Source organism: Bombyx mandarina, chromosome 07 (genome assembly GCF_030267445.1).
Source record: "Bombyx mandarina strain Sakado chromosome 07, ASM3026744v2".
Taxonomy (NCBI): domain Eukaryota; kingdom Metazoa; phylum Arthropoda; class Insecta; order Lepidoptera; family Bombycidae; genus Bombyx; species Bombyx mandarina.
In genome coordinates, this window is record NC_143214.1 from 6,184,400 (window position 1) to 6,211,990 (window position 27,591).

Consider the following 27,591-nt stretch of genomic DNA (forward strand, 5'->3'; position numbering starts at 1 on the left):
ATAAATAAATAACACAGAACTGGCCTAATTATATTTCACTGAATTAACAAAACTTAACTAAATGATTTCAATTTACTATTAACGAAAACTGTTAAAATTACACAAGTCCCAAGCATGTTTCAACAAGAACCGCACACACGAACGCCACGCACAAAAAGAGGCAAAGGCGCAGCGAGGGATCGTTTTTATAGTTTTAGCGCTGGCTCTCGGTCGGGGGTTGCCAGGACTCTGTAACACGGCCGTTCCTGATGGCGAGGCGTCCTCGACCGCTTCATCCCTCAGCAGAAGCATATCTCTTCCAGCTACGTCAGAGCTTGCATCAACAAGGTCACCCTCTGTAACGTAACAAAAAAAATTACACCCAGACCTTAATGCTCTAAAACTTTCTAAAATTTAGAATCCCTACTACAGACGCAAGCGTGCACTCTTACATCTGCAGCGAGGACGAGCCAAAGATAAACATTTGAAATGAGAAGAATAGATATCGCACAACTGTCCCAAACTGCGCAATTTGAAACACCTGCACGATTCCTTTACTGAGTTAGCCCGTACAGGAAACGTCTAAAACAGTAGCGCGCTGTTGTCGGCAATATTCACCGATACAGATACTGAACATTACCGACACAATACAGCTAAACAGTAGGGACGCAAGATCCGGCCGAATCCGCATCTACCATACTGCTCAAAAAAATAAACGGGAAGTAAAGCACCGTCGTGCCAACCTCAACCTCAAAAATGGGAAGTAAAGCACCGAAGTGCCCACCTCGACCTTCACATATTAGTTTCGAAGAAAAGGCTGCATGTCACCGGGGTCCACTCGTAAGGATGATGTGGAAGCAGGACAGCCGTCCCAGCTCCAGTCTGCTCCCACGATGCGAGGCTGCACCACGTGTGGCGGGCGTCCCGCTCGACCGTCCTGATAGATAATCCGTTGGGTAGCGGCACGCGAGCAGTGCGCGCAGCCAGCGGTACGCGAGCAGCGCGCGCCAGAAATAGATGAGCGCGCGCAGGCAGCGGAACACCAGCAGTGCGCGCAGTCTGCACGGCTCTGCGCTCTCCTGCTGGAGCAAGGCGCCGATTCGCTACTGACCTTACACGTCGGTGACAACGCCCTGCGTCTGTGAACAAATCAGACAGAAGACGCCTCCATTGTCAAAGTTTAGATAATACCTGCAATGCTCCAATAATCCTGTTCGTCACGCCGTCCATCTGCTGACCAGCACTGCTACACACACCCGCCGATTTGCATGACGCTGTTCCAGGGTACTCAAGTGCACATGCGTCACCCCCTTCGACGGAAACCGTTGCTGCTGGTGGCAAAAATAACTGCGCGTGGCGTTCGGTACCCGAGTGCGACGGCGTATTGAGATTAGACGGTACCCACAGAACGATCGCGACGATAATTAAACAGACTTCTGAACTGAGAATTCGAGCGGTCATGACAGCGTCGATGAGAATGATCGCGCCTGTATTTTCTACATCGACGTCCCGTCACTTTTCAAAAGCACGTGGTTTTATCCCAATTCTGATATTATCGACCAGAAGTGAGGTAGTTAACAAAAAGAAATAAATAACACAGAACTGGCCTAATTATATTTCACTGAATTAACAAAACTTCTAACTAAATGATTTCAATTTACTATTAACGAAAACTGTTAAAATTACACAAGTCCCAAGCATGTTTCAACAAGAACCGCACACAGGAACGCCACGCACAAAAAGAGGCAAAGGCGCAGCGAGGGATCGTTTTTATAGTTTTAGCGCTGGCTCTCGGTCGGGGGTTGCCAGGACTCTGTAACAATACTAATATTATAAAGAGGAAAGATTTGTTTGTTTGTTTGTTTCGAATAGGCTCCGAAACTACTGGACCGATTTGAAAAATTCTTTTTCCATTAGAAGCCGACATTGTCCCTAATGAACATAGGCTACTTTTTTTTATTTTTTTTTATTTTATTATTTTGGTTTCATGTGTGTTTTAATGTTTCCGAAGCGAAGCGAGGGCGGGTCGCTATCTATATATATACTAATATTATAAAGAGGAAAGATTTGTTTGTTTGTTTGTTTCGAATAGGCTCCGAAACTACTGGACCGATTTGAAAAATTCTTTTTCCATTAGAAGCCAACATTGTCCCTGATGAACATAGGCTACTTTTTTTTTATTTTATTTTTTTGGTTTCATGTGTGTTTTAATGTATCCGAAGCGAAGCGAGGGCGGGTCGCTATCTATATATATACTAATATTATAAAGAGGAAAGATTTGTTTGTTTGTTTGTTTCGAATAGGCTCCGAAACTACTGGACCGATTTGAAAAAATCTTTTTCCATTAGAAGCCGACATTGTCCCTGATGAACATAGGCTACTTTTTTTTTATTTTATTTTTTTGGTTTCATGTGTGTTTTAATGTTTCCGAAGCGAAGCGAGGGCGGGTCACTATCTATACTATAATATTATAAAGAGGAAAGATTTGTTTGTTTGTTTGTTTGTTTGTTTCGAATAGGCTCCGAAACTACTGGACCGATTTGAAAAAATCTTTTTCCATTAGAAGCCGACATTGTCCCTGATGAACATAGGCTACTTTTTTTTTATTTTTTTTTATTTTTTTTTTTTGGTTTCATGTGTGTTTTAATGTTTCCGAAGCGAAGCGAGGGCGGGTCGCTATCTATACTAATATTATAAAGAGGAAAGATTTGTTTGTTTGTTTGTTTCGAATAGGCTCCGAAACTACTGGACCGATTTGAAAAATTATTTTTCCATTAGAAGCCAGCCAACATTGTCCCTGATGAACATAGGCTACTTTTTTTTATTTTTTTTATTTTATTTTTTTGGTTTCATGTGTGTTTTAATGTTTCCGAAGCGAAGCGAGGGCGGGTCGCTATCTATACTAATATTATAAAGAGGAAAGATTTGTTTGTTTGTTTGTTTCGAATAGGCTCTGAAACTACTGGACCGATTTGAAAAATTCTTTTTCCATTAGAAGCCGACATTGTCCCTGATGAACATAGGCTACTTTTTTTTTATTTTTTTTATTTTATTTTTTTGGTTTCATGTGTGTTTTAATGTTTCCGAAGCGAAGCGAGGGCGGGTCGCTATCTATACTAATATTATAAAGAGGAAAGATTTGTTTGTTTGTTTGTTTCGAATAGGCGCCGAAACTACTGGACCGATTTGAAAAATTATTTTTCCATTAGAAGCCAACATTGTCTCTGATGAACATAGGCTACTTTTTTTTTATTTTTTTTTATTTTATTTTTTTGGTTTCATGTGTGTTTTAATGTTTCCGAAGCGAAGCGAGGGCGGGTCGCTATCTATACTAATATTATAAAGAGGAAAGATTTGTTTGTTTGTTTGTTTCGAATAGGCTCCGAAACTACTGGACCGATTTGAAAAAATCTTTTTCCATTAGAAGCCGACATTGTCCCTGATGAACATAGGCTACTTTTTTTTTTATTTTATTTTTTTGGTTTCATGTGTGTTTTAATGTTTCCGAAGCGAAGCGAGGGCGGGTCACTATCTATACTATAATATTATAAAGAGGAAAGATTTGTTTGTTTGTTTGTTTCGAATAGGCTCCGAAACTACTGGACCGATTTGAAAAAATCTTTTCCCATTAGAAGCCGACATTGTCCCTGATGAACATAGGCTACTTTTATTTTATTTTTTTTTATTTATTTTTTTTGGTTTCATGTGTGTTTTAATGTTTCCGAAGCGAAGCGAGGGCGGGTCGCTATCTATATATATACTAATATTATAAAGAGGAAAGATTTGTTTGTTTGTTTGTTTCGAATAGGCTCCGAAACTACTGGACCGATTTGAAAAATTATTTTTCCATTAGAAGCCAACATTGTCCCTGATCAACATAGGCTACTTTTTTTTTATTTTATTTTATTTTATTTTTTTGATTTCATGTGTGTTTTAATGTTTCCGAAGCGAAGCGAGGGCGGGTCGCTATCTATTCTATAATATTATAAAGAGGAAAGATTTGTTTGTTTGTTTGTTTGTTTCGAATAGGCTCCGAAACTACTGGACCGATTTGAAAAATTATTTTTCCATTAGAAGCCGACATTGTCCCTGATGAACATAGGCTACTTTTTTTTTATTTTTTTTTTATTTATTTTTTTGGTTTCATGTGTGTTTTAATGTTTCCGAAGCGAAGCGAGGGCGGGTCGCTATCTATACTAATATTATAAAGAGGAAAGATTTGTTTGTTTGTTTGTTTCGAATAGGCGCCGAAACTACTGGACCGATTTGAAAAATTATTTTTCCATTAGAAGCCAACATTGTCTCTGATGAACATAGGCTACTTTTTTTTTTTTTTTTTTTGTTTTCATGTGTGTTTTAATGTTTCCGAAGCGAAGCGAGGGCGGGTCGCTATCTATACTAATATTATAAAGAGGAAAGATTTGTTTGTTTGTTTGTTTGTTTCGAATAGGCTCCGAAACTACTGGACCGATTTGAAAAATTATTTTTCCATTAGAAGCTGACATTGTCCCTGATGAACATAGGCTACTTTTTTTTTATTTTTTTTTTTTTTTTTTTTGGTTTCATGTGTGTTTTAATGTTTCCGAAGCGAAGCGAGGGCGGGTCGCTAGTTAGTAATATTCTCATTCTTTATAAATCTGCTTTAAAATAAAGAATATCGTAGCTATCCGAACAAAGTTATTTCAGCTTCTCAAGCCGGGAGTGTTGCTAACACTGGCCCTAGCAAGAGCAGTACTTCGATGGATCGGGAGGATCCGTAATGACGTGTTTAGGGCCGATTTTTGTAGTTTACCTGAATATTTGACAGACTTGGATTTAGCTGCCTTTGATTTTATAGGCCTCATATGCTTATTTTATACCTACATTTTATACCTACAAGGAGTGACCAACAACTCTGAAGTCAGTGGGCTCAATGATTTCCAAGTAATATCGAAATAGTAACTAAATGTGATACTCAAATGGCTAAGTGGTCACCTTTGGTCTTACGGGTACATGGTGACATTAGCTGAAAGTCAATTACTCAAACGTCCGAAATCCGAAGTACATATAGAAATAAATTTAAATGGAAAATCTGGGAAAGTAAATGAAGATATGATGAAAGCTTAGAGCACAGCAGTAATCTGCGAAATTCAAATCACGAAATATTTTAGATTATGAAAATCTTCTCGGAATCTCTTAAATTAGCACTCGCTATATAAACCTTCAGTCGTTTAGTACGTATTAATAAAAAAAGGACTTATTATTTGAATTTCTCTCAGAATGTTCTATTTGAAAGTAAAAATTAGATAACGGGAACATTTTTATCTCATTTAGAAACCTTACTATTATGTTCTCCACATAAGGCTATTCTTTTTTGCAGGAACCCTTTTTTCGGGCCGGGGGTCGAACCTCCTACGAGGTACCCGCGCCTACGGATGTTTTCAAGGCCCTACCCACTAAACGACTCTCCTGCACTCTTCGCCCAAACATCCGATCCCCTCCGAGGTCAGAACCCGGATGAGGTAAGGGGTTACCGCGGTTAACACTACAACCAGACGGCGCAGCTCACCCCAAGGACGCCCGGCCGACGGAGCCTTCGAGGCGGCACGTCAGGCCGCCCAGACGGTGCCGCTGGTGTACCGGAATACCCCGCTAGACCAGAACCAGCCTGCTGGATCGGGACGCGATACACCGCCAACCGGTTGCTCTTTTGTATCTCCTCGGCAGCGCGCTAGAGTGGTTGTAGCGCGACACGCGGCCTCTACCCCCTCAGGTCGCCCCGTGACCTTCACCAGGGGGAAGCCTACAGGGATTTTGTAGGTAGCCTATGTTGTAATTTTTTTAATTCAGTTACATGGTCATAAATACCACCGCTATTCGTAATTCAGATATACCATATACAGCTGTACATACAGAAGATGTATTCCAACCGTTTTCGATAATGACAACAAATAGTGTTGATGATGATGATGATGATGATTCCTAAAACCATAATGCTTTATTGTATTGCGCGCATTTGCAACAAAATCGGTAGACGCAAAGAACGCTTGCTCGCATGCAAATGTTCCTTCACTCTAAATTTCGAGCTCACAATTTTTAAGGTTAACTATTAGTAAGTAAATATTAATTATTATTTCTGCCGTGAAGCAGTATTGCGTTTCGGTTTGAAGGGTGGGGCAGCCGTGGGTGGTGCATTTACGTTGTAGATGTTTATGGGCTCCAGTAACCACTGAACACCAGGTGGGCTGTGAGCTCGTCCACCCATCGAAGCAATAAAAAAATTAAAAAAAATTACATTAATTTGTTGTATGAACATAAATAAAAAAATATACATATACATCCATTTTTAGACTACGAGTATAAGCTCAACCTAAGCATTCGTCGTTAATGAAATTTATGATATAAAACAAGTAACAACCTATTCCTCTATATTGAATTATATAATAGGTTGGGGGAAAAGTATTTTCGCATTATAGTATGTATGAACTTGTAATAAAATCTCTTTGGCTATACTATTTGTATCTAGCTGTTTTTGGTACCTATCATTAAAAGTTTAAATTTAAAAGAAGATAATTCCAAATTCAAATTAGGAAAATGTGTGATTTTTGTTTATTTTTCGTACTGTCAAGATGAGTGAATCATGAGTGAATCTAATGAAGAAATTCGATAAATTTTAAAATTTAACTACAAAAAAGGAAAAAATGCAACACAAGCCGCGAAAAAGATTTGCGATGTTTATGGCTCTGGTCGTCCTATTACGGATATAATGGATGCAATTTTTTAAAAAGTGGAGCAAGTTCGGCATATCAGTAGTTACGACGTAGCTGAAGAGCTGGGAATTGATCACAAAACAGTTTTGGCGCATCTGAAAGAACTGGGTACACAAACAAGCTTGATATTTGAAAAGTGGATTATAGATACAGTGGATCAGAATATTCGCAGATTTATTGATCTTAAAGGATTCTTTAAAAGCTAGCTGCAATAAATAGTTCTTTAAGGATTTCATGTACTACTGAAAATATTGCTCCGTTCTTAGCTTATCTTGTGCTAGTTTATATCATGCAGCTGAGCAATGAGATGGAATGTAGTGTACTGATATTTTTTTCATGGTTCAAATTCATATTTATTTCTATAAATTTTTTTATTAACATTAAGATATCGTTTTCATGTTGTAATAATTTATTAATATAATAATCTAAATGTTTGATGTTGTTCAGTTAAAAAACATACTGATTCGTAGATCTTTGTGGATAAGGATAAAATATTATAAACTTAAGGGATTATATAATCTAATAATTAATTGATTTCATTTTAGAATGTATATTATGGTACCGAAGTATTTTAAAATTATGAGAACTAATATTTTTGTCTTTTAAGTAACAATACACTTTAAACTCTAAAAACTGAGACCTTCGAACTATTATCTCAAGGTAGGTGGCGGCATTTACGTTGTAGTGTCTATGTGCTCCTGTAACCAGTTAACACCAGGTGGGCCGTGAACTCATCCACACATCTAAGCTATAAAAAAAAACACTTGAAAGTGTTTATGATAAAAGCAAAGGAATATTTGTTCATTCAATAAAAAGTCTATCAGAAAGTAATGTTAACTAAAATAGAAGATATCATATTTGTTACTAATTCTCTTTAATTGCCACAATTCGAAAACTTTTGGAATTGTATTGTATTCTAGTATCTAGAATTCACTATAATTATTAACTATGTTTCTATTTTCAGTATCTCTTTGTACTCTTGTAATCAAAAGCTTTTACTTAAACACTCTCACTGTACTTATTTAATTGTAATTGTAATTATTAGCCAAGTTATAAATGCATTAAGGTGTAAAAGGTAGTTTAAGTGGAATAAGAGTAACAAAAGGAAAATTGGCACTACAGTGGATTCTAAAGTGAACTAACTTCTTTAACTAAGTTCACAAGTCAAAGTTATTGTTTTCCGATTTTTTATTATATTGTTTGGCAGCGTTTGGAATAAAATCTACAAAATATTCGCAAACCTTGTAATAAACATTATACACAGAAACGATTTGTTAAAAAAGAAAGTTTTTTTCGATAAGCTACTTAGGTAAGTTCTTTTTATATCATAATATATGTGTGCTCAGTGCAAGTTTCTTATTGTTCTCAAACTTCTTAATATGTAGCGTAAAAGCTCGTAAGCAGTTGGAACAGCGCCCCTAGCGGCAAACATAGGCAAACGTTCCAACTCCATACAAATTAAAGTTAACTTTTACGCTATCGAGAACGTTAAAAAACTCGTAGACACACTGAGCCCCAACTATGTACTACCATAGATAAAACACCATAAATAATATATACATAATATTTATGATAATATTAAACTACCCTACTGTAATAGTTTATAGCGCTGTTTAAATGTTTCCACTTGCTACTATGGCGCCACCTTGATTGGCTTCCTTTCAGCGGACACTTTTGATACACTAATGCCCGTTTTCACCGACCAGTTCCCAAAGTGGTCCTACGTAGGAAACACTTTAGACAGGAGATTACCTAAATCAACCACCTACCTAAATTCATTTTCACCATGCTTTGTGCTAAGTTTTAGGAGTTTCTTAGTTAGGTGACGTTTTAATGTTTTGATTTGAGTGCTGTTTTATCGATAAAAATATGTGATCCGCGATTACCTTTAAAATATCCATCAAATAAAAGAATAATAAATATTAATGACAATAAATCATAATTATACGTCTCTGGTATATAATTTATTAAAAAAACCCCAATCTGTTATATAAATATGAAATTGAATAACGCACTTTAGTCGTGAAAGTCAATAATTCAATTTTCAGTTTAAATTAAAAAGTTAATGTCAAACTAAAAACTTCAAACAAAAGTGACCAAAATAAATTTGTGGATTTAATTCATTGAAATTGCTGAAAGTATCGGCAGATTGCCGTTAATCTAGCAAATAATAATAATAAATTCGTTATTCTTCATTATCATTTTGAAACCAAATTATGGCGGAAAAAAAAAACGTGGCCAAAACTTTACGACCGAAGAAAAAGATAAACTTGTGAAGTTATTGGCTTCCAACAAAGAAATTATATTAAATAAAAAAAACAGATGGCTGTACCAATGAGGCGAAAAATAGGGCCTGGTTAAATGTGACCGACGAATGCGTCTACGACTGTTTACAGGTAAATAAATAAAAATTTTCAACAAAGTTTTTGTATTTAATGATATAATACTAAAAAAACCGTATCGTATTAATAACTACGAATATAAAAGTTGAAATAATAAAAATAATTTCAGGACTAAGAACTCATTGATGAAAGTGTGGGATAAACTAAAAACTGAGAGCAAATTATACTATCAATCCGCTAAGCTGAGCGTAACTAAAACTGGTGGTGGTCCTGGAGAAGTGAAAATTGATCCTATTCTGGAGCAAGTCTACAGTACACTTCTCGGCCGAGTTTGCACAGGCATAATAGGCGTGCAAGACTGTACTGCTAATGTTTTGAATGTGGTGGAAAATGAATCACCAATAAAAGAGAGATGTGCACAGAGAATACTGCGACAGTAGAGGAGTTTGTTGCAGAAAAGAAAATCAAATTCCAGTTGAAGTATGAATCATTAATAATTTTTTTGTGCCTTCATCACCAAATGTTCTGTAAAATTCTAAGTATGAATAATAGTAAGACCTACTATTATTGTTCCAGAATTATAGTACAAATAATACACCACTATGGTCAAGGAGACGACCACGATTATCACTCAGTAATGAGAGGACAGGGGCTATGTCCTCGCTTTGTACAAGTTTTCAAAATGTGAACAAAAAGAAAGATGATATAGAAGATATAAAAAGACAACTTCTTCAGGAAGAATTAGAATATAAAAGAAAGTTTTACAATTGCTCATTAGAGGCAGCAGCAAAGGAAGTCGAAATTAAGAATGAAGTCTTACATCAATAATTAAAATGTAATTTAAAATAATAATTTATTTTTACTTAACTAAAGATTACAGGTAAATGAGTAATAAAAAAAAAACCTGACTGCAAATATTAACTTTCTTTTCTTTCAGTTGGTATTAAAATAGTAGCAAGAGCTATAATGAACATTAATTTGGAATTGGCTATTTATTAGTTTTTATTTTATACCCATAGAGCTATAATTAAAATTTACTCAAACACTCGTTCACTCCAAAAACCTTACTTTTCATTTTTAGGGTAAACAATTTTTTTTTCTAATAAAAATACCACAGTTTCTTTTGATAGCCTATACCTAAAGACAAAGTCTTTGTCATCGTATTTTCTGAAATCTTCAGTTCTCTGACGATACAAGCGTGGCCTTTTAAGTACAGAATGACTAGAAACTAACTGTAAAGACTCAACTGCTTCCAAACTTTCTAAAAATAGAGTTAAATCATCATCCATTGTAAAAATGGTTTTCAAACCTTTTGAATGTTATGTATTGAAATAGATGACAGCAGACATAAAACTGTCTTCTAGTGTTAGGAGACAGTTAAGGAACGAAAAATCGGGTTCCTAAATTTAGGGAGCCTTTTAAGAACTTAGGAGATACCTAAAGGTTGGTGAAAACGAATTTTTAATTAGGGGCTCCTTAAATGCAGTTAAGGGATCCCTAAATGTCGGTGAAAATGGCCATAAGAGTATGGAGGGTAGAGGTAAGGAGAACCGTCTCTGTATGTGAAAAAGTGTCTGTTAAAATATGCTAAATAAGGGTGGCGCTACAGTAGCAGCCGGTTAATTTTAAAAAAGGCGCTGAAAGTTATTAGAATAATAAATAGAGAAATAAAAAAAGACGAAAGAACTTCCGTCTCGTTATGGCGCATTTTTCAAAATAAGAATAAAATGAAAACCGAGGTTTTTTAATTAAGTGTGTATTTATAATTTCTTAATGCTTAATCAATATAACATTTAGAAAGTAATACATAAATAAAAAGTCCGAATTGCAGTTGAAAAAGTAGAAAACAAAAGTTCTTAAAAAGTAAAATAATAAAAGTATATTTTATAAATGTCAGTTTTAAAATAGATGTAAAAATTCATGTTATGGAGATTTTATGACCTGGTAACTAAGACCTTTAAGTCATGTCTTATTTTCATTTATTTTCTTATTTTTATGAAAAATGATAATATGGAGTGAAATGAAATGAAGATGATTAATTTGAGACATTAATCAACTGGGATGAATGCGAGGAGCGATGGGAACGCGAGGAGTGAAGTTGTGAGATTTGTTTTATTTTGTCTGTTTGGTGTTTCTTCAGTTTCTAACTGTGTAATAACGGTGGTTTATTAACTGTTTAATATCTGTGAAAGTGCACAAATGTGGGAAAATGAAACAAAACCGCTGGACATAACTTCCCGGGATCCTCCAAAAAGTCAACTGAAAAAATCTCAGTAAATGACCAACATTTTACTGAGATTATATATATTTCATCCCATGTCATCTCATTTCATTTAATTTCATCCCAGTTGATTACTGTCTCAAATTAGCCATCTTCATTTCATTTCATCATTTTTCATAAAAATAAGATATAAATTAAAATAAGATATCACTTAAAGGTCTTAGTTACCAGGTCATAAAATTCCATGTAAAAAAAATTTGGTACTTCTTGTGCTACAGCTAGGTACTCCACACTATGGAGGAACCCTCAACCCTCCATAACCCACACTTCTGCCCTCCATACATATGCAATAACGTTTGTTTGATTGACCAGGCAAAGAAAGCGAAAACCATATTGTAGAACAAAGACCCAAGCCATGTCTAGTGTATATATTTTTTTATGATTGACGGTTTACTGGTTGCCCAGAGGCCTTTCCATTTTCACCAGGAAGGTGGGCGAGCAAAGCTCAGCCAGGCGGGGGGTTTTCTATTGTATAAATATATTGTACTGTATGGTAATATGGAACCAAACAATAAATATTATTTAAATAATATCCATTCTGAGATTAAATGGAATGGAATTGTATGAGGTAAGATAACAACAACAACGCTACCTATGGTGATATGAAATAGTTCTCAGGTGAGAATTTCGCAAAGGCACGACTTTTTTGATGCGGTTGAGGGAGTCCATTAAAGAATCCCTTCTTTATTTCGCCTTAGTCGTGTTTTATGTAATTAACACCACAGTTGAAACAATATAAATTTTATTGTTGTAGTGGCATAAACAATTCTAAGTAATTATATTACATTAGTTATTAAACACATTATAAATTATTTTTTACGTTTTAAATATTTGGCGGTAAAAAGGTCCCGTGGCACAGACTATATTAAATTTCTTTTTCCACATATCGTGCGTTCCGGCTTACGCATCATAAAAAGGTGCGTTCTTGAACGCCACAGGGTTCATCAAAAAAGTCGTGCCTTCCTTGGAAGCTACTTACTACGAATCACTACTCCTGTGCAGTTTCAGAGTTGCTAAACGGTTAATAAGAAAACTAAATTAACAAATTAAAACAATTCACAAAACTTCACTACTCATGTTCCGAATTATTTGAAAAAATAGAAATAAATATTCTGAAGTTTTATATAAATGGAACTTTTAATTTTAGCCTATTGCTTTGTTATGATCGTTTTTTTTTTAATTTCATTATATTCAATAAAACTTCTTCATTACTAAAACAATACAAACTCTATGAATATAATTTAAATCAAGTGTGTCAAAAAGAAAATACTTTTAATCACCTTTTTACAAATAATAAGTAAACTTATTACAAGTAATAAAAAAAATAAAAATAAAAAATAAAAATGATTCTTTTAAATATTTAACTAAAATCAAAATTTCATTTTTATTTTCAAGAATTTATTTTGATTTTATTGAGTTGTGATGTATGTATGCGTTGGGAGTATGTTTCTGAACAGCTTGTGTCACTGCCTGGAACAATCAACAAACATTTGAAACATTTCCGAACGCAAACGATGCTTGACGGGACTGTTCAGTTGTTAAATATAGTGAACTTGTTTTGCTTATTCGCTTTCGAAGTGTTTTTAGTGTAATTTATCTGATTACTATTATGAAAGGTCAATTTAGACTATAGCAATGTTAAACCAAACTTCGACTGAAGCTTTGCTTTCAGCCGCTTATGTTGAAAACTACTTAGATTGCGTAGAAAACCTTCCAAATGATCTTCAGAGACATTTATCACGTATGCGAGAGCTTGACGTAACATATAGGGGTAAATCACACGTTTGTTACTATATTTCTTCAAATCAATTACTAATAAACCCTTTTCAATTCTGAATTTATATGTTTGAAATGTAAATTTGTTTCGAAACAGCTTTGTTGACGTTTTCTTTCAACCTAATTACGTATGCATTCCTTTGTATATTTTATGTTCTTAGCACCGAAATAGCCCAGGTTTTAGTTTTTAAATTACATTTCTATCAATAATTTTCAGTTTGTTTCACTTTTCGTGCATTTAGAGGTTATTGCAATTTGCCTTCATGCCCCTAATTTGTTAGATACTTTTGCTCACTAATCGATTTTTTTACTAATTAACTAGATTGAACTTTAAAACTGAAGTTTAAATTTAAATAGATCCCTTTTAATATAGAAGTTCAACTCGGTCAAATTACTAATCCTGATTTGTATTTTTTAATGATTTCTTTAATAAAATTATGTTTCTCAACATCATCTACATATGTAATATGATATACAGTTCTACAGTCATTTGAAATTCAAGACAGAAGAAGGAAACAAAGCTGTTCTGTAATTGAAACTTATTTTTTCAACAGAATGTTTGCGTGAGGCAGAAAAGCATCTAAATATTTGTATAGGATCCAGCACAGAAGAACGCCGTCGAACCAGAGCTGCACTGCGCCTACAAACAGTTCTAGTTGCTGCACAAGAGATAGGAGATGAGAAACTACAAGTTGTACAAATATTACAAGATCTCATCGACAACAAACAAAGGTCACTTGATTCTGATCACAAAAAATTATGTAAGTCAAATTTTGCCTTATATAGAAATGTAATTATTTTATGTAACTCAATTTAATTATAATATGTTATTGGTCTACCAACAGTATCTTGTATAGAAGTAACAACAAATGGCACTACAAAAGAAGAGGTGACTCCAACTCAAGATGTACTCTCCAAGACAGAGAAGGAAGCCAGTGTGTTAACAACTCCTCATCAAAACATAGCACCACCGCCTCCACCAGAAAGAACAAATGAGAAAGAAAAGGAAAAAGTTGAGAAGGAAAAAGGCAGTGGTAGATATCAAATGCTGAATAATTTATTAATAATCTCTTAATTCATTATTGCTAATTTTTAATTAAATTCAATATTGATTCTACTCAAATACCTTGAATTACAGAAATCTACAAGTTAAATAAACTTTTTTTTTTATTGCTTAGATGGGTGGACGAGCTCACAGCCCACCTGGTGTTAAGTGGTTACTGGAGCCCATAGACATCCACAACGTAAATGCGCCACCCACCTTGAGATATAAGTTCTAAGGTCTCAAGTAAGTTACAACGGCTGCCCCACCCTTCAAACCGAAACGCATTACTGCTTCACGGCAGAAATAGGCAGGGTGGTGGTACCCACCCGTGCGGACTCACAAGAGGTCCCACCACCAGGAAAAAAGACTCCCCTCCATATTTTTTTACTGAGATGGGTTAACAACCTCATGATCCCTTGGGATTAAGCAAGGTGGTATTACTAACTTGTTTAATCTCACAATACCCTTATATGAGATTTAAGGATGTAAGGATTTTGCAAAAGTTTGAAGGCAATCAATTGTATACCTAACAAAAAATATAATCAGAAGACAGCTTCTAAATAAAATATTTCTGTTGGCGATGCAGCAATAACCTATTCTATATAATATTCTTATATAGACTATAACTATTCTACATTTATTGCTGTAATAAATTGCATCTTCTTTGTATTTACATATTGCAGTTTTACTATATTATCACAAGCGGTAGGCAGCAGCTTGGCTCTGCCCCTGGCATTGCTGAAGTCCATGGGCGACGGTGACCACTCACCATCAGGTGGGCCGTGCGCTCGTCTGCCTATAAGGGCAATAAATTTTTTTTATCACAACATGAAAAATTTTAATAAAAATCTAAAATACAACAGTTATGATAGATTTAGTCAATGGTAATCCATTTCACCCTTTATTTCAGGTGAACGGTGGTCAAAAAGACCACGTAGATCAAGAACAACAGCAGGTGCAATGACTGATGGAGCAGATTCCAGTGAACGAGATAGTGAGAGGCACACACACAACACAACACATAAGAAAGGTAAACTGAACATACTAATAAATCATACATTTTGTTAATATAAAAATACATAACATTTGCTTTGTTTGTGTTCCAGGTATAGGTAAAAAGAAAAAACGCAAAGTCCGACAAACGACGCAACGTTCGGAGACGCCACCGGAAGAGCCAGATGCCATCGACCCCGATGAGCCTCGCTACTGTCTCTGTGACCAAATCTCATTTGGCGAGATGATTCTCTGCGACAACGACTTATGTCCTATAGAGTGGTTCCACTTCTCGTGCGTTTCTCTCACAACTAAACCTAAAGGGAAATGGTTTTGTCCCAAGTGTCGCGGCGACAGACCGAATGTCATGAAGCCGAAGGGACAATTTCTTAAAGAATTAGAAAGATACAACAGAGAGAAAGAAGAAAAAGCATAGTCTTCAAAGAATCATTAATGTGGATTCAAAATAAGTGAATATTAATTTCATCAAGATTTTGGTTCTGTACCTATTTTAAGGTACTATACTGAATTATAATTAAAAACAAGAGTATGCTTTCCGGAGGATTATTTTATTTTCAAACCCCTTTTAAAATTAAAAACTTGTAAAGGTAATATTTACGTTATCATGTCCCACATGTTTTGAATCCATGAATGACAGACATTCGTCTAGAGCACTTGAAGTATTTAAATGTGATTTCACTTTTGTAAGAGATGATTAAAATTATTTTATACAAGTTGTGACAAATTGTTATTATGGCATATTCAGATTAAGAATGTGCCTATTAATGTGAATAACAACGGTTGTTCTTAATTTACGTAAAGCAGTTAATTAACCTCAAGGAATAATATATAATAAATGACTGAAATACTAACATCGGATTTCATCTCACAATGTTAAATAGATGCCAATTATTTTTGTAATTTCGATATATTATGTTAACTTTTCAGTTTTGGGCAGCGTATTTTATTATTTATATTAAGCACAAAAAACTTGCCTAGATGTGCTCTGTGATCCAGGGTCATTAAGAGTTGACGCACATAATTTTTCATGAGAACAAAAAAATTATAAACTGATAAAAAAATCATGAAGGTGGTTTTAGTTTTAAGAATACGGGAAAATAAAAAGTTATTTTTGGAATGTCGGATTACATTAAAGATTAATTTCAAAACTAATTTGTGCGTCTTAAACAATTGAGCGAAGCTCTACTGATTTCTAAAAACATTAGCATGTTTTTTAAAACACCATAGTAAAAAATAATTACTACACTTACAAAATCGCAGTTATAATTTTAATTAAAATAATCTTTACAATAGAAATGTATTAAATTTGTTAAATTTTAAAACAAATCATCTCTAAGCATTATCTGCAACTGTTGTATAGAGAATTTTATATTAGCTGTTACAGATGTAATTTCCTACTATTTTATTAAGTTATGTTGAGTATAAGGATTGAGAAATATTCATTGTTTTATTGCAAAAAAAAACCATAGTGATTTAAACTTTATTTTAAACACGAAGTATACAATTCATCTAAACACCATTAATTCATTCCGTACAGTTAAGTAATGAGAATAGTACATGAATAACACCTGAATAATTGATTAACATAAATGCCGTTTCAATACTCCTTAATAAGTAATCGATTTTATACAATATTGTAATGGCTAATATTTTCGACTAGATCAATTAAAATTATTGCTATATAGCAATTATAAAATATAGTACACTTATTGGATATAAATTAATAAACTGGATAACATTCCTCTAATTAGTACCAATATATCACGGTCAAATAACACACGCCTAACTAATGTTTCAACACAATACATGGAAAATGCTACAAAAGTATTAAAACGAAATCTTAATAGATATTCAATTTAGCTTAAATATAAAGTGATAAAAGGTTATTTTTTGTCAAATATGACCGCTATATCGTACATTTGCGGTGCATTATTTTTTTTATCTTTAACCAATTTTAACAAATAAATGCATTTTATAAAAATGGTTCATAAATATACATTTTGTAATATTAGATGTAAAATTATAAAGGTATTAATTTTACATAATTCATTTATTACTCACTACCCCACATTAACTTTAAAACAATCAATAAAATTTATACAATAGGGCAAGATGGTATAATACTTTCAATGTTAATAATTTATTTTAGGGTTTAGGGTACCTGAAAATTATTTGCACAGTTGCTATATTATCTACAATACTGCAAAAATAACTTTAAATGAGTTTATTATAATGTGGTCTACCATACATTTATGTTTGGGATTTATTGGGAAATAAAGTTTCACTAAATTTACTCAAACTGCAAAAAAAAATTTAATATTTGGTAAGGCGGTCTATAATATTTGGATAATAACTTAAATGAATGTAAATCAGCCATTTTTTATGTCAAAAAATGAATTTGATCACAGTCAAAAAAAAAATTGTATTACTGCGCGTTTTGAGACCTCCCCCCCCCCAAGTCTTGTTCTCTTTGAAACTGCTTCAGTAGAGTTGAAATTGAGGTAAATAAAAAAAATGCTCAATATTATAATTAAATATGCCCTTATTTACACTCAAATTAAGCCAACGTAAATGGTTTAAAAATACGGTTCAAACTTAGTTTAATCAAGTTTTATGTAGGGGACGCGATATATTTTTTTTAACATGAAATCATTCTGTGGCGTGACACCACCACGGAACAACTGTTAAAGTATTTATACATCATAGGGTGCAAAATAAGTAGTAAATGTGAGATCAAACCGTAAGTACTTTTTATCATATTATTAAAACTTGCTAAACTCGACAATATAAACTAACACACATAATTTGTGACAATACTCTTTAAATATGACACATATTTGAACACAAGTACTAATAAAATATACTAAATAAATTGTTAAATTGGCTACTAAATACGGTTTTTAACACAAATAATGCTGTATATGTAACTTTTTTTAAATATTTCACTTAACCAATAGGCTACTGTTCATAATTTATAAACAATTTGCATGCGTAATAACACTAAAAAGGTAAGTTTTAAGTATTGAATATCATTTCGGATTTATATTATGCTGGTTGTCGTTATGGCGACATTATATTTTACTGATACTGATATGATTTACACCCATACACCATGTGGATTTTTGTTTGTAGGCGCTGCATTTTCAAGCTGCCTCGGAGATCCTATAATTCTACGAGCGCTACCAGCTTTGCAAAGTCCTGAGAATAAAAATATTAATATTTAAAAAAAAACCTTAGCTATCAAATTTTATAGTGTGTTTTACGCGAGAGGACCGTGAGTCAATATAAGTTAAATCAAGTGTAAATAAAATATTAGCAAAATATGTTTAAGCTTAATTTGCAAAAAATGCACAATAAATTTTGATATTAGTAGGTACGTTATTCGTATGCTTTTTGAAGTGAAACTTCTTTAGACGCGTCGAGAGTAAAATTTAACTCGCGACAGATTCGTTACGGCTAGAGAAAAAAAAAATTTTGGAAGAATGAACATGAGAAAATAGACAGCGTCTCCCGAACCAGTCGACTTTGGAAAGAAGGAGAAAGCGAGCTTGGTCTCTTATACACATTCAGTTTACGGTCGTCGGCCACTAGATGACTTGTTATTAGTTTCTCATTGCTCCTATACATGGCAGTAGCATATTGACTATCTTATATTTTATTTTAATGAAGAATTTTAAAAAACAAATTATTTATTTTGCTAATAGGTTGGGGAAAAAGTATTTTCGCATTATAGTATGTAGGTATGAACTTGTAATAAAATCTCTTTGGCTATACTATTTGTATCTGGCTGGTTTTGGTATCATTAAAAGTTTAAATTTTAAACAAGATAATTCCTAATTCAAATTAGAAAAATGCGTGTAGAAAGGTAAAAAGGCACCCCGCGAAAAAAATTCGCGATATTTACGGATCTAGTACAGTGTCTGTGAGTGTAGCACAAATTGAGTTTAAGCGTTTTCAATCCGGAAATTTTCAAATATGCAAATGTCAAATATGCACATCGCTCTGGACGCCCTATTACGGATAAGATGGATGCCATTTTTGAAAAAAGTGGAGCAAGATCGGTATATCAGTAGTTACGACGTAGCTGAAGAACTGGGAATTGACCACAAAACAGTATTGGCGCATTTGAAAAAAACTGGGTACACAAAAAAGCTCGATATTTGGGTACCTCACGAGCTTATTGAAAGAAACCTAATAAACTGTGTACTCATTTGTGATTCTTTATCACGACGTAATGAAACCGAACCGAAGAAGCGGATAACCGGTGATGAAAAGTGGATCACGTACGACAAGAACGTGCGAAAAAGGTCGTGGTCAAAGGCCGGTCAGACTTCATAGACTGTGGCGAACCCGGGTTAACTCGCTACAATGTGATGCTGTGTGTGGTAGGCACTTTCGTTAAGTTTTCTATAAATATCGATGAGAGTTTGAAAACAGGAGGACGAAGAAAGCATACCATCTAACGGGTGTCGTAGCTCATCCACGCTGCCGGTTAAACTCTGAAGATTTGCCTCTTTCATTTCTTGAACTAAACGCTCTACTTGCCTCTTTTTCTCCATTATAGCATTTTCTAAGACGCCCACCTATAACAAAATAATAAAAATATTGGTCCCTTGGTAGTCGAAATTCGACTATAATTAATTGAAATTATAAGTTTGTACATTATTATGATTCTATTGTCAAAGACTTATTATACTTCGAGATTTCACCAAGACTACACTTTAGACAGATATTAATAAAGACAAACAATATTAATCTATTGTCAATTTGACCACAGACTTTAAAAAATAACTTTGACAATAAACAAAAATTATGCATGCGTGGGTGTGTGTGTCAAATACATGGTAGTGTGTAATGTTTTTTTTTACTAAATTAATGTATTTTTTATGCATAATTTAAGAAAATATTAACATTCTGCACTCCTCCTGTATATTCTCTATAAGTGTGGAAGATATCATGCTCCTCCGTCCGCGCAATTTTCGTAAAAAGGGGTACAAATTTTTACTTCACGTATTAATATATAGATAATCATAATTTTTCATTTAATAGTTTTTATAATTTGAAAAGTTTGTCAGACCTCTCGTTTGAGATTCTCTGCAGTTAGATGGTTGATTTCTGTAGCATGCTTAGCTTGTTGTATTTGACTCTGTAAGTTTTCCATTTCAGCCAACATTGACCGCTCCAGTGCTTGTCTGTAATAAAGTTCTCAATTTATTTCACTATTAATCCAATCTAAATCTCAATTGACATTTCCTTAGAAAGTGCGAGGACAGTTATCGTAGGCATTATGTGACACGCAGCATTCGCGTACATTGTCGTGCAAAGCAAACAGTAACTGAAACACAAAATTAGGGGATTACCCGCGCAATAAAAGGTGTTTGAGGGAGGCATGAACACAAGCATAGTTAATTGTTTTGATTTATTAATTGAGATTTCCATTAATATAAAAAAAATACAATTAATGACTTCACAAATATATTTTGTGGGCAAAATTCTGTACGCGTATTTTATTGTATTTGAATTCTAGCTAATGTTTAGATATATATTATTTTCACTTTCAAAGAATATTCCTTTTACATTATTCGCGGGAATGATTTGGCTAATTTTGTATGTTTTTTTTTCCGTTCGTAACAATAAAACGAACTGCGCACTGCGAGATCCGCGAGCGCTTTAAGTCACTTGAGCTCTCTGCCAGTCCCTCCCAATGTTCACCCCCTAAACTCTTAGACAACAGTCCGCCCTCACCTACCTATTTCCAGGCGGGCGATCCGTTAATAGTGTGATTTTATTACAAGGCTACATATTAGCGTTAATCGCTAATATGTTACGAATTATTTTTCAAATATTGCGAATTTATTTATGTATTACAATGTTCTACACAATCAGACAATGAAATATCACGTGCCTACAATCCACATGATAGTATTATCAAAATTATTTTGTTCACTTTGCACAATCTACTATGGAGACATATTTTATTAAGCATAATATAAGTATGTATTTAAATTCATAAGGATGTTTGTATGTTACCGTTTCTTGCAGAAGCAGGAAAAATAAACTTAATTTAAAAAATTCACATGCAAAGAAATAATTTAACTTAATGATTTAACATTCTTTGGTACTCAATACATACAGTCAAAATCTGTTATAACGACATCGAAGGGACTGCTCATATTCAGTCGTAAAAACCGATAGTCGTAACAACCGGTGATGCTTAATGTGTATCGTGCAAGTACAAACAAATCAATAGGGAATTATTGGAAAAATATATTTATTCAACTATGTACATTTTGTTTATTACACATAAGTACAATGCATATTATTTTTCTGTGAGCATAAAATCTGTAATTTTGGTCTGTTTGGAACACTTCTTTTGCTCATAGATATTTTGTAATTCACGTTGGATTTTAATCAACGTATCGTCATCGCTCTTTCCAAATGGTTGAAATTGTCGAGTGTCATACACCATATTCCTTTGCTGTCTTTGTTTGAAATTCCGCTCTCTAGCTTGGATATAATACGCGATTATTCTTCAATATTAATTTGTTTTCTTTTGTTTTGCGACATTTTGAAAGTTTCACGAATAACTCCACAAAGTTTTGGTGCATCTTGTGTATAGATAAGTAACAAACTAACTGAAGAGATATGAAGAAGCGGGCTTTGACTATACCGCATGCAAGTGTTTTGTTTCTAAGAATTAGAAAAGACCCTACACTAAACGAAATCCTATTGTTTTCTTTCCTGATTTTAATAGCCATTGAAGACAAATGTGGATACCTATTCAAATTGTTTACAATACAGCTGAGCCGGTCGTTCTAACAGATCTAATTCTCCGAAATATTAGTTAAATTTGGTCGTTTTATGAGGTATGTCGTTATTAGCAATGTCGTATAAAGCAATGTTTTTAATAAGGCGGTCATATAGCATTCAGCCGGGACCTTTGTTCTAGGTTATTATAACCGGTATGTTGTTCTAAACGATGTCGCAGTAAACGGTTTTGACTGTATATATATTTATATATACACAACTGAAAGAATGTCAAGGACAATTTCTAGACCCAAATGGTAATATTGCATAATATATCATCTACATATCTGGGCACATCAGTAAAAAATTTGTAGATAAAAAAAATTTCATTAAACCTTAAGGCTAATAATCTCTCACTCTGACCTGTTTTCCTGCTGTCGACTACTGATAATCCTCTGTTCATTGTGTATTTCCTCCATTAATTTTCTTATTTTATTCTTACATTGCAAAAGTTCTGTCTCACAGTTGGCAAGCTTAGAGCGCATTAACACTATCTCAGATCTTAAAGTCTTTTCGTTTTGTTTGACTACCTCACTTTCTTCTTCCACAAAAGTTAATGCCTGTACCTGAAGTTGAAAATTAAATAACCAGGGTGTTACGTATTATATTGAAGTCGTCGTGGCCTAAAGGATAAGACGTCCGGTGCATTCGTATCGAGCGATGCACCGGTGTTCGAATCTTGCTGGCGGGTACCAATTTTTCTAATGAAGTACGTACTCATCAAATGTTCACCACGATTGACTTCCACGGTGAAGGAATAACATCGTGCAATAAAAATCAAACCCGCAAAATTATAATTTGCGTAATTACTGGTAGGACCTCTTAGGAATCCGCACGGGTAGGTACCACCGCCCCGCCTATTTCTGCCGTGAAGCAGTAATACGTTTCGGTTTGAAGGGTGGGGCAGCCGTTGTGACTATACTGAGACCTTAGAACTATATCTCAAGGTGTGTAGCGCATTTACGTTGTAGATGTCTATGGGCTCCAGTAACCACTTAACACCAAGTGGGCTGTGAGCTCGTCCACACATATAAGAAAAAAAAAAAAAAAAAATATTACATTATTGCTATTATCATATTTTGATATTATCATTGTGCTTTTAGGTAATTCAAGCACCGGTCACCGTTCTCGTCGAACCCGTCGCTTGCGACGAAGGGCTCGACGAGTAAATTAACTCTCAGACACAGCCCACTGAGTTTCTCGCCGGATCTTCTCAGTGGGTCGCGTTTCCGATCCGGTGGTAGATTCTGCGAAGCACGACTCTTGCTAGGGTTCGTGTTAGCAACATCGTCAGGTTTGAGCCCCGTGAGCTCACCTACTAAAGTTAGGGTTACGCTGATATAGCCTCTCAAGGCTCTCAGCTTAGGTAGGAAAAAAAAAAAAAGAAATGAAAACGTTCCAGATGTTTAAAAATATGCATACTATGGGGGTATTGCATTTATTTTGCATATTAAATTAATGATGGATAATAATAATCATGCACTCTGATTTTGCCAATATCAAGTTTTTAAATAATGAAACACAGGTTTGTTTGTTGACCAGTGAGTCATTCAATGAAGTTAATTATAGTAGAGTTAATAAAATATCTTAAAACAGAACTCTATGAATGCTGTGATGATATTTAAGTTTATAACAAAATTTATTTAATTTACAATTGAATATGCAATTTCGAAAAGGGCACATCTCTGAAAATGTAAAATGTTGAAAAAAAAACTGATTATTTTCTAAAGCAGTGTAAAATTTAAAATATTAACTTTTGACATACATTTTAGTCTTAATTAGCAATTGAAAATTACTGAAATTATTATCTTATAAGTCAGTATATACATTTAATTAGATATTTTATATTTGTGAGACATATCCTATAAGGCCTCTTTTCGAAATTTACGGTATTGAATACAAAAACAAGAATTAATAGTTAAAAATGTATTTGACAAAATATGCGACATGTGCCCTTTCGAAATTGCATATTCAATTAATTCACAGACTATATGTGAGTCGACTATTATCAAAGCCGGCAATCTGATTTTTGGATAATTATTGGTAAATCAGAAAAACGAATTATTGACTTTGTATTCCATTGGCAGTCACAAAACTCTTCGGAACGACATCTTAGATAAATAACAGGTTAACTATTAACCTTTATTTAATGCAGGTTTTGAACCGTATTCTTTGAAGGAGACGATTATATTCAAATCAATCTGTAATGACATATCAATAACATTTTTTTGTCCAAATGCACAGATTGCCACCTTTGATAATAGACGACTCATGTACCTGTTCTGTACTAATTCTCAGCTGATTGTCAGCTGAGCTGATCTGTTGTTGCAAAAGTTCAACCTGACGTTCTTGTTCTCTGCCTTTATTCTCCCAGTAACCAATTTCCGCATCATACTGTAAATTTATTGGTTCATCTTTCACTGGTTTTACTAAATTGGCCCAATAGAAGAAACTGAATTCTTCTTGCCCTAATAATGCTAGATGGCATTGACTATTATCTAATGAATGCTATAGAAACACAACTCTTCTTGGAATCAGGTCTGGGATTAGCAATACAAAAATTAATGCTAATTAAAAAAGTGAGTGACAGTGGTATCTAGAAAGAGATTAGGACATCATATACATATCTTGTGGAGACTGTAACCATGTAACATTTAATAATAAAAAGGTAATAAATATGTCTCAACAGAGCCTTCAATTACAACTTTATTGTATTTTGAGAAATGTGCATACACTTTTTCCATAACATAATTTTTCTTGTATGTTTTCTTTCTAAATCTATGAAGGAGCATTTAGACCAAAGGATTATGTTTTTATACAATCATAATTATGATATGAAATATTTTATGTGGATTAATAATTACAATAGATTTTTCCAAACAGGTGCTGTATTATATAAGCTCAACCTACTTACCTTAATAAGATCAACCTGCTGACTAGAGAGCTTTTCTCTCTGATAGTTAACAAGCGACACAAGTTCCCTGTACTGTGTGTTGTAACTAACTGCTTCAGGGCTTCGATTCTCAGTGGATTCTTCAGTTAAGTTCACAGGTGACATATGAGGGCCTTGTAGAACTCTCATACGATTTGGAGATTTTTGGAGAGCTTGAGTTGGAGGTGGGGGAGAACGATATGGTGGGGGCGGTTCCCTATTTAATTCAAAAACAAATTAATTATATGTTTTCATATCAGAACAATAAAATAATTTCTTTTCCTTTAATATTTGATCTTGACAGTTAAACTCAGATCCTTTGCAGAAACAGAAATCTTAGTTATCAAATATGTTTCAATATTCATTAAAATATTAAGACAAATAATGTAGATAATGGAGAAAATGAATAATAAATAAAAATGTAATAGAAGGTTCTATCACTCTGTTTAGAAAATATTTAGATATAAAATTGCAGATTTTACAAACTAAGAGTTGAAGCTGTCCAAATTTTAAGTGACCAAATTTTCCAAAAGGCACTTTTTGGATGACAATTATTTTCATAAAAGCTCTTAAAATAAAATTAGCATAACAGTTAAAACCAGCCTTAAAAAGTGCTCTTTGGTAACCTTGGCTTGATTGTGCCCTTAGTATTGTCATGAGTGATTAGTGATGACTGATGAGTGTTGAATGATGAACCACTGACTGCAGTTATATTCATATGATGCCAACAGTAGCAATAAAAAAACTTGGGACATCTATAAATAATAGAGATCCCCAAATATTTATAAGCTCAACTTGCCTGTAAGGGGGTACATCTTTTGATCCTGTGCTATCAGATTCCAGTGTTTTTGATTGCTGAATCCCTTTTACAACTCCTACAGGATTTCCAGGAGAAGTGTTGTTGACATTATTATTGTAATTTGGTATAGCATTTATTCTATTTGGAGAAATTCTGTTCTCCAGCATATTTGGATTAGAAGTGTTGTGACTGCTGCAATTAAGTTGTTGTTGTAAGTATTGGTATTTATTTTCCTTTTCATAAATAAAAGCTTATTAAAAAGAGTATTAAATGCTGGTGTACAAAAATAAACGTAACACTGAACTGACACGTTACTCAATACATGCTTTTAAATCTGTGTTGAATATTTATTATTGAAAATTTATTTATATATATTTTACGTGTATTAGACTTTATTTTTTTGTAAATAGTAATAAAATGTATTTAAATAATTCATAATATATTTATAATAATTATGATATGTATATAACTTAAAATTGTTAAATAAATTAATATAGAAATAATTCAATGTACATAGAAATCAATACTTGTTTCCTCGAGACAACAGTTCCGGCAACACAGCCAAAATTTACTTTATACCAAGATATCCACTACCCACTTCTTTCACAAAATAATCAAGCATTATTGTTTTAAGGTTAGGACAGCAGCTACACAATACATCGGCCTTATGCCACAAGCTGGGGGACACCATTCACATTTTAATGGTGCAGGTACCAGTATCTACTTAACACCAGACGGGTTGTGTCATTTTAAAATATCAGCATTCATATTTATTCTCAACATAATAAAACTACTAACCTATTCCCAATAGACCTGGAGTTCAACTGTGGTGGTGAAGGCTTCGAGCTGCTGCCTGGTTCAGATCTCCTCAATATAAATTGAATATCATTTGAATATTCTCCCCACTTCATCAAAATCTGCAGTTGAAAATTATTATAGAAAACATTACAGCTATTATCATAAATTTATCAGTGATATTTATGGAGCTTTTTGAAACATAAACTGTGACTGTCACCTTCAGTGGGAATTCTTGGGGTGCCAGAAGTCTCTCGTTGTTTCGCCATCGTTCTATGAGAGTGAATCTGCCGACTTTACCAGTGGCGTGTGCTAACGCAAAAACTACATCCTGTGTAAAAAAAACGAGTCTGAAGTTAAATATTCATCACCTTTAAAATTTATATTTAGAATTGGGACACATGCGTGCGTTTTATAAAGATATAAAAGGAGAAGAAGCTCTGACCTGACAAGTTGTTGTCTCGGTGACCCCACAGACGATTCTTTGTATTCCCTCGACCCAGACCTTCAGCTCCATATAGAAATAATAAGCAACGCTTTGAAACACCTTTGACTAGGATATCATTTTATAAAGTTCTTTAACCAGCCCAGCATCTCCGTTGTGGGTACAGTGATAGGTAACTCACGTCAAACATACCAAAAATACTAAAAGAAAATAAAACCAATTTAATGTACTAGTGATGAGCGATGCAGAGTGTAGCAGTTGCAAATAGCTTTTTTTTGACAGCTATGAAATATGAAGTCCACCGTCAAAGAGTATGATATTTTTTTAAGGGATTTTATGACCTGGTAACTAAGATCTTTAAGTCATGTCTTATTTTAATTTTTATTCTTACTTTTATGAACAAAGATAATATGGAGTGAAATGAAATGTAATGAAGATGATTAATTTGAGACATTAATCTACTGGGATGAAATTAAATGAAATGATATGGGATGAAATATAATCTCAGTAAAATGGTGGTCATTTACTAAGATTTTTTCAGTGGACTTTTTGTAGGATCCCGAGAAGTTACGTCCAGCGGCTTTGTTTCATTTTCCCACATTTGTGCACTTTTACAGATATTAAACA

At 33.9% G+C, this 27,591-nt stretch overlaps 2 protein-coding genes and 1 pseudogene across 2 annotated transcripts; 2 read left to right on the forward strand and 1 right to left on the reverse strand.

Moving 5' to 3' along the window:
- The first annotated feature begins 4,971 nt into the window (after positions 1–4,971).
- LOC149502633 (uncharacterized) lies at positions 4,972–10,094 on the forward strand (annotated as a pseudogene).
- A 2,671-nt stretch (positions 10,095–12,765) lies between these two features.
- LOC114240313 (inhibitor of growth protein 2) lies at positions 12,766–16,624 on the forward strand. Its single transcript, XM_028170802.2, has 5 exons — positions 12,766–13,122; positions 13,682–13,888; positions 13,973–14,161; positions 15,083–15,202; positions 15,279–16,624. Exons 1-5 carry the CDS (start codon positions 12,987–12,989, stop codon positions 15,599–15,601), a joined length of 975 nt encoding a protein of 324 aa, XP_028026603.1. The 5' UTR covers positions 12,766–12,986; the 3' UTR covers positions 15,602–16,624.
- Positions 16,625–16,631: 7 nt separating this feature from the next.
- On the reverse strand, positions 16,632–27,262 carry RASSF8 (ras association domain-containing protein 8). The gene is made up of 10 exons (XM_028170809.2): positions 26,965–27,262; positions 26,740–26,850; positions 26,523–26,641; positions 25,725–25,916; positions 24,908–25,142; positions 24,271–24,387; positions 22,357–22,559; positions 20,264–20,378; positions 19,643–19,769; positions 16,632–18,384 (listed from the first exon to the last, which is right to left on the reverse strand). The coding sequence occupies exons 1-10, from the start codon at positions 27,034–27,036 to the stop codon at positions 18,284–18,286; spliced, it is 1,392 nt and encodes a 463-aa protein (XP_028026610.1). The 5' UTR covers positions 27,037–27,262; the 3' UTR covers positions 16,632–18,283.
- Positions 27,263–27,591: the final 329 nt, after the last annotated feature.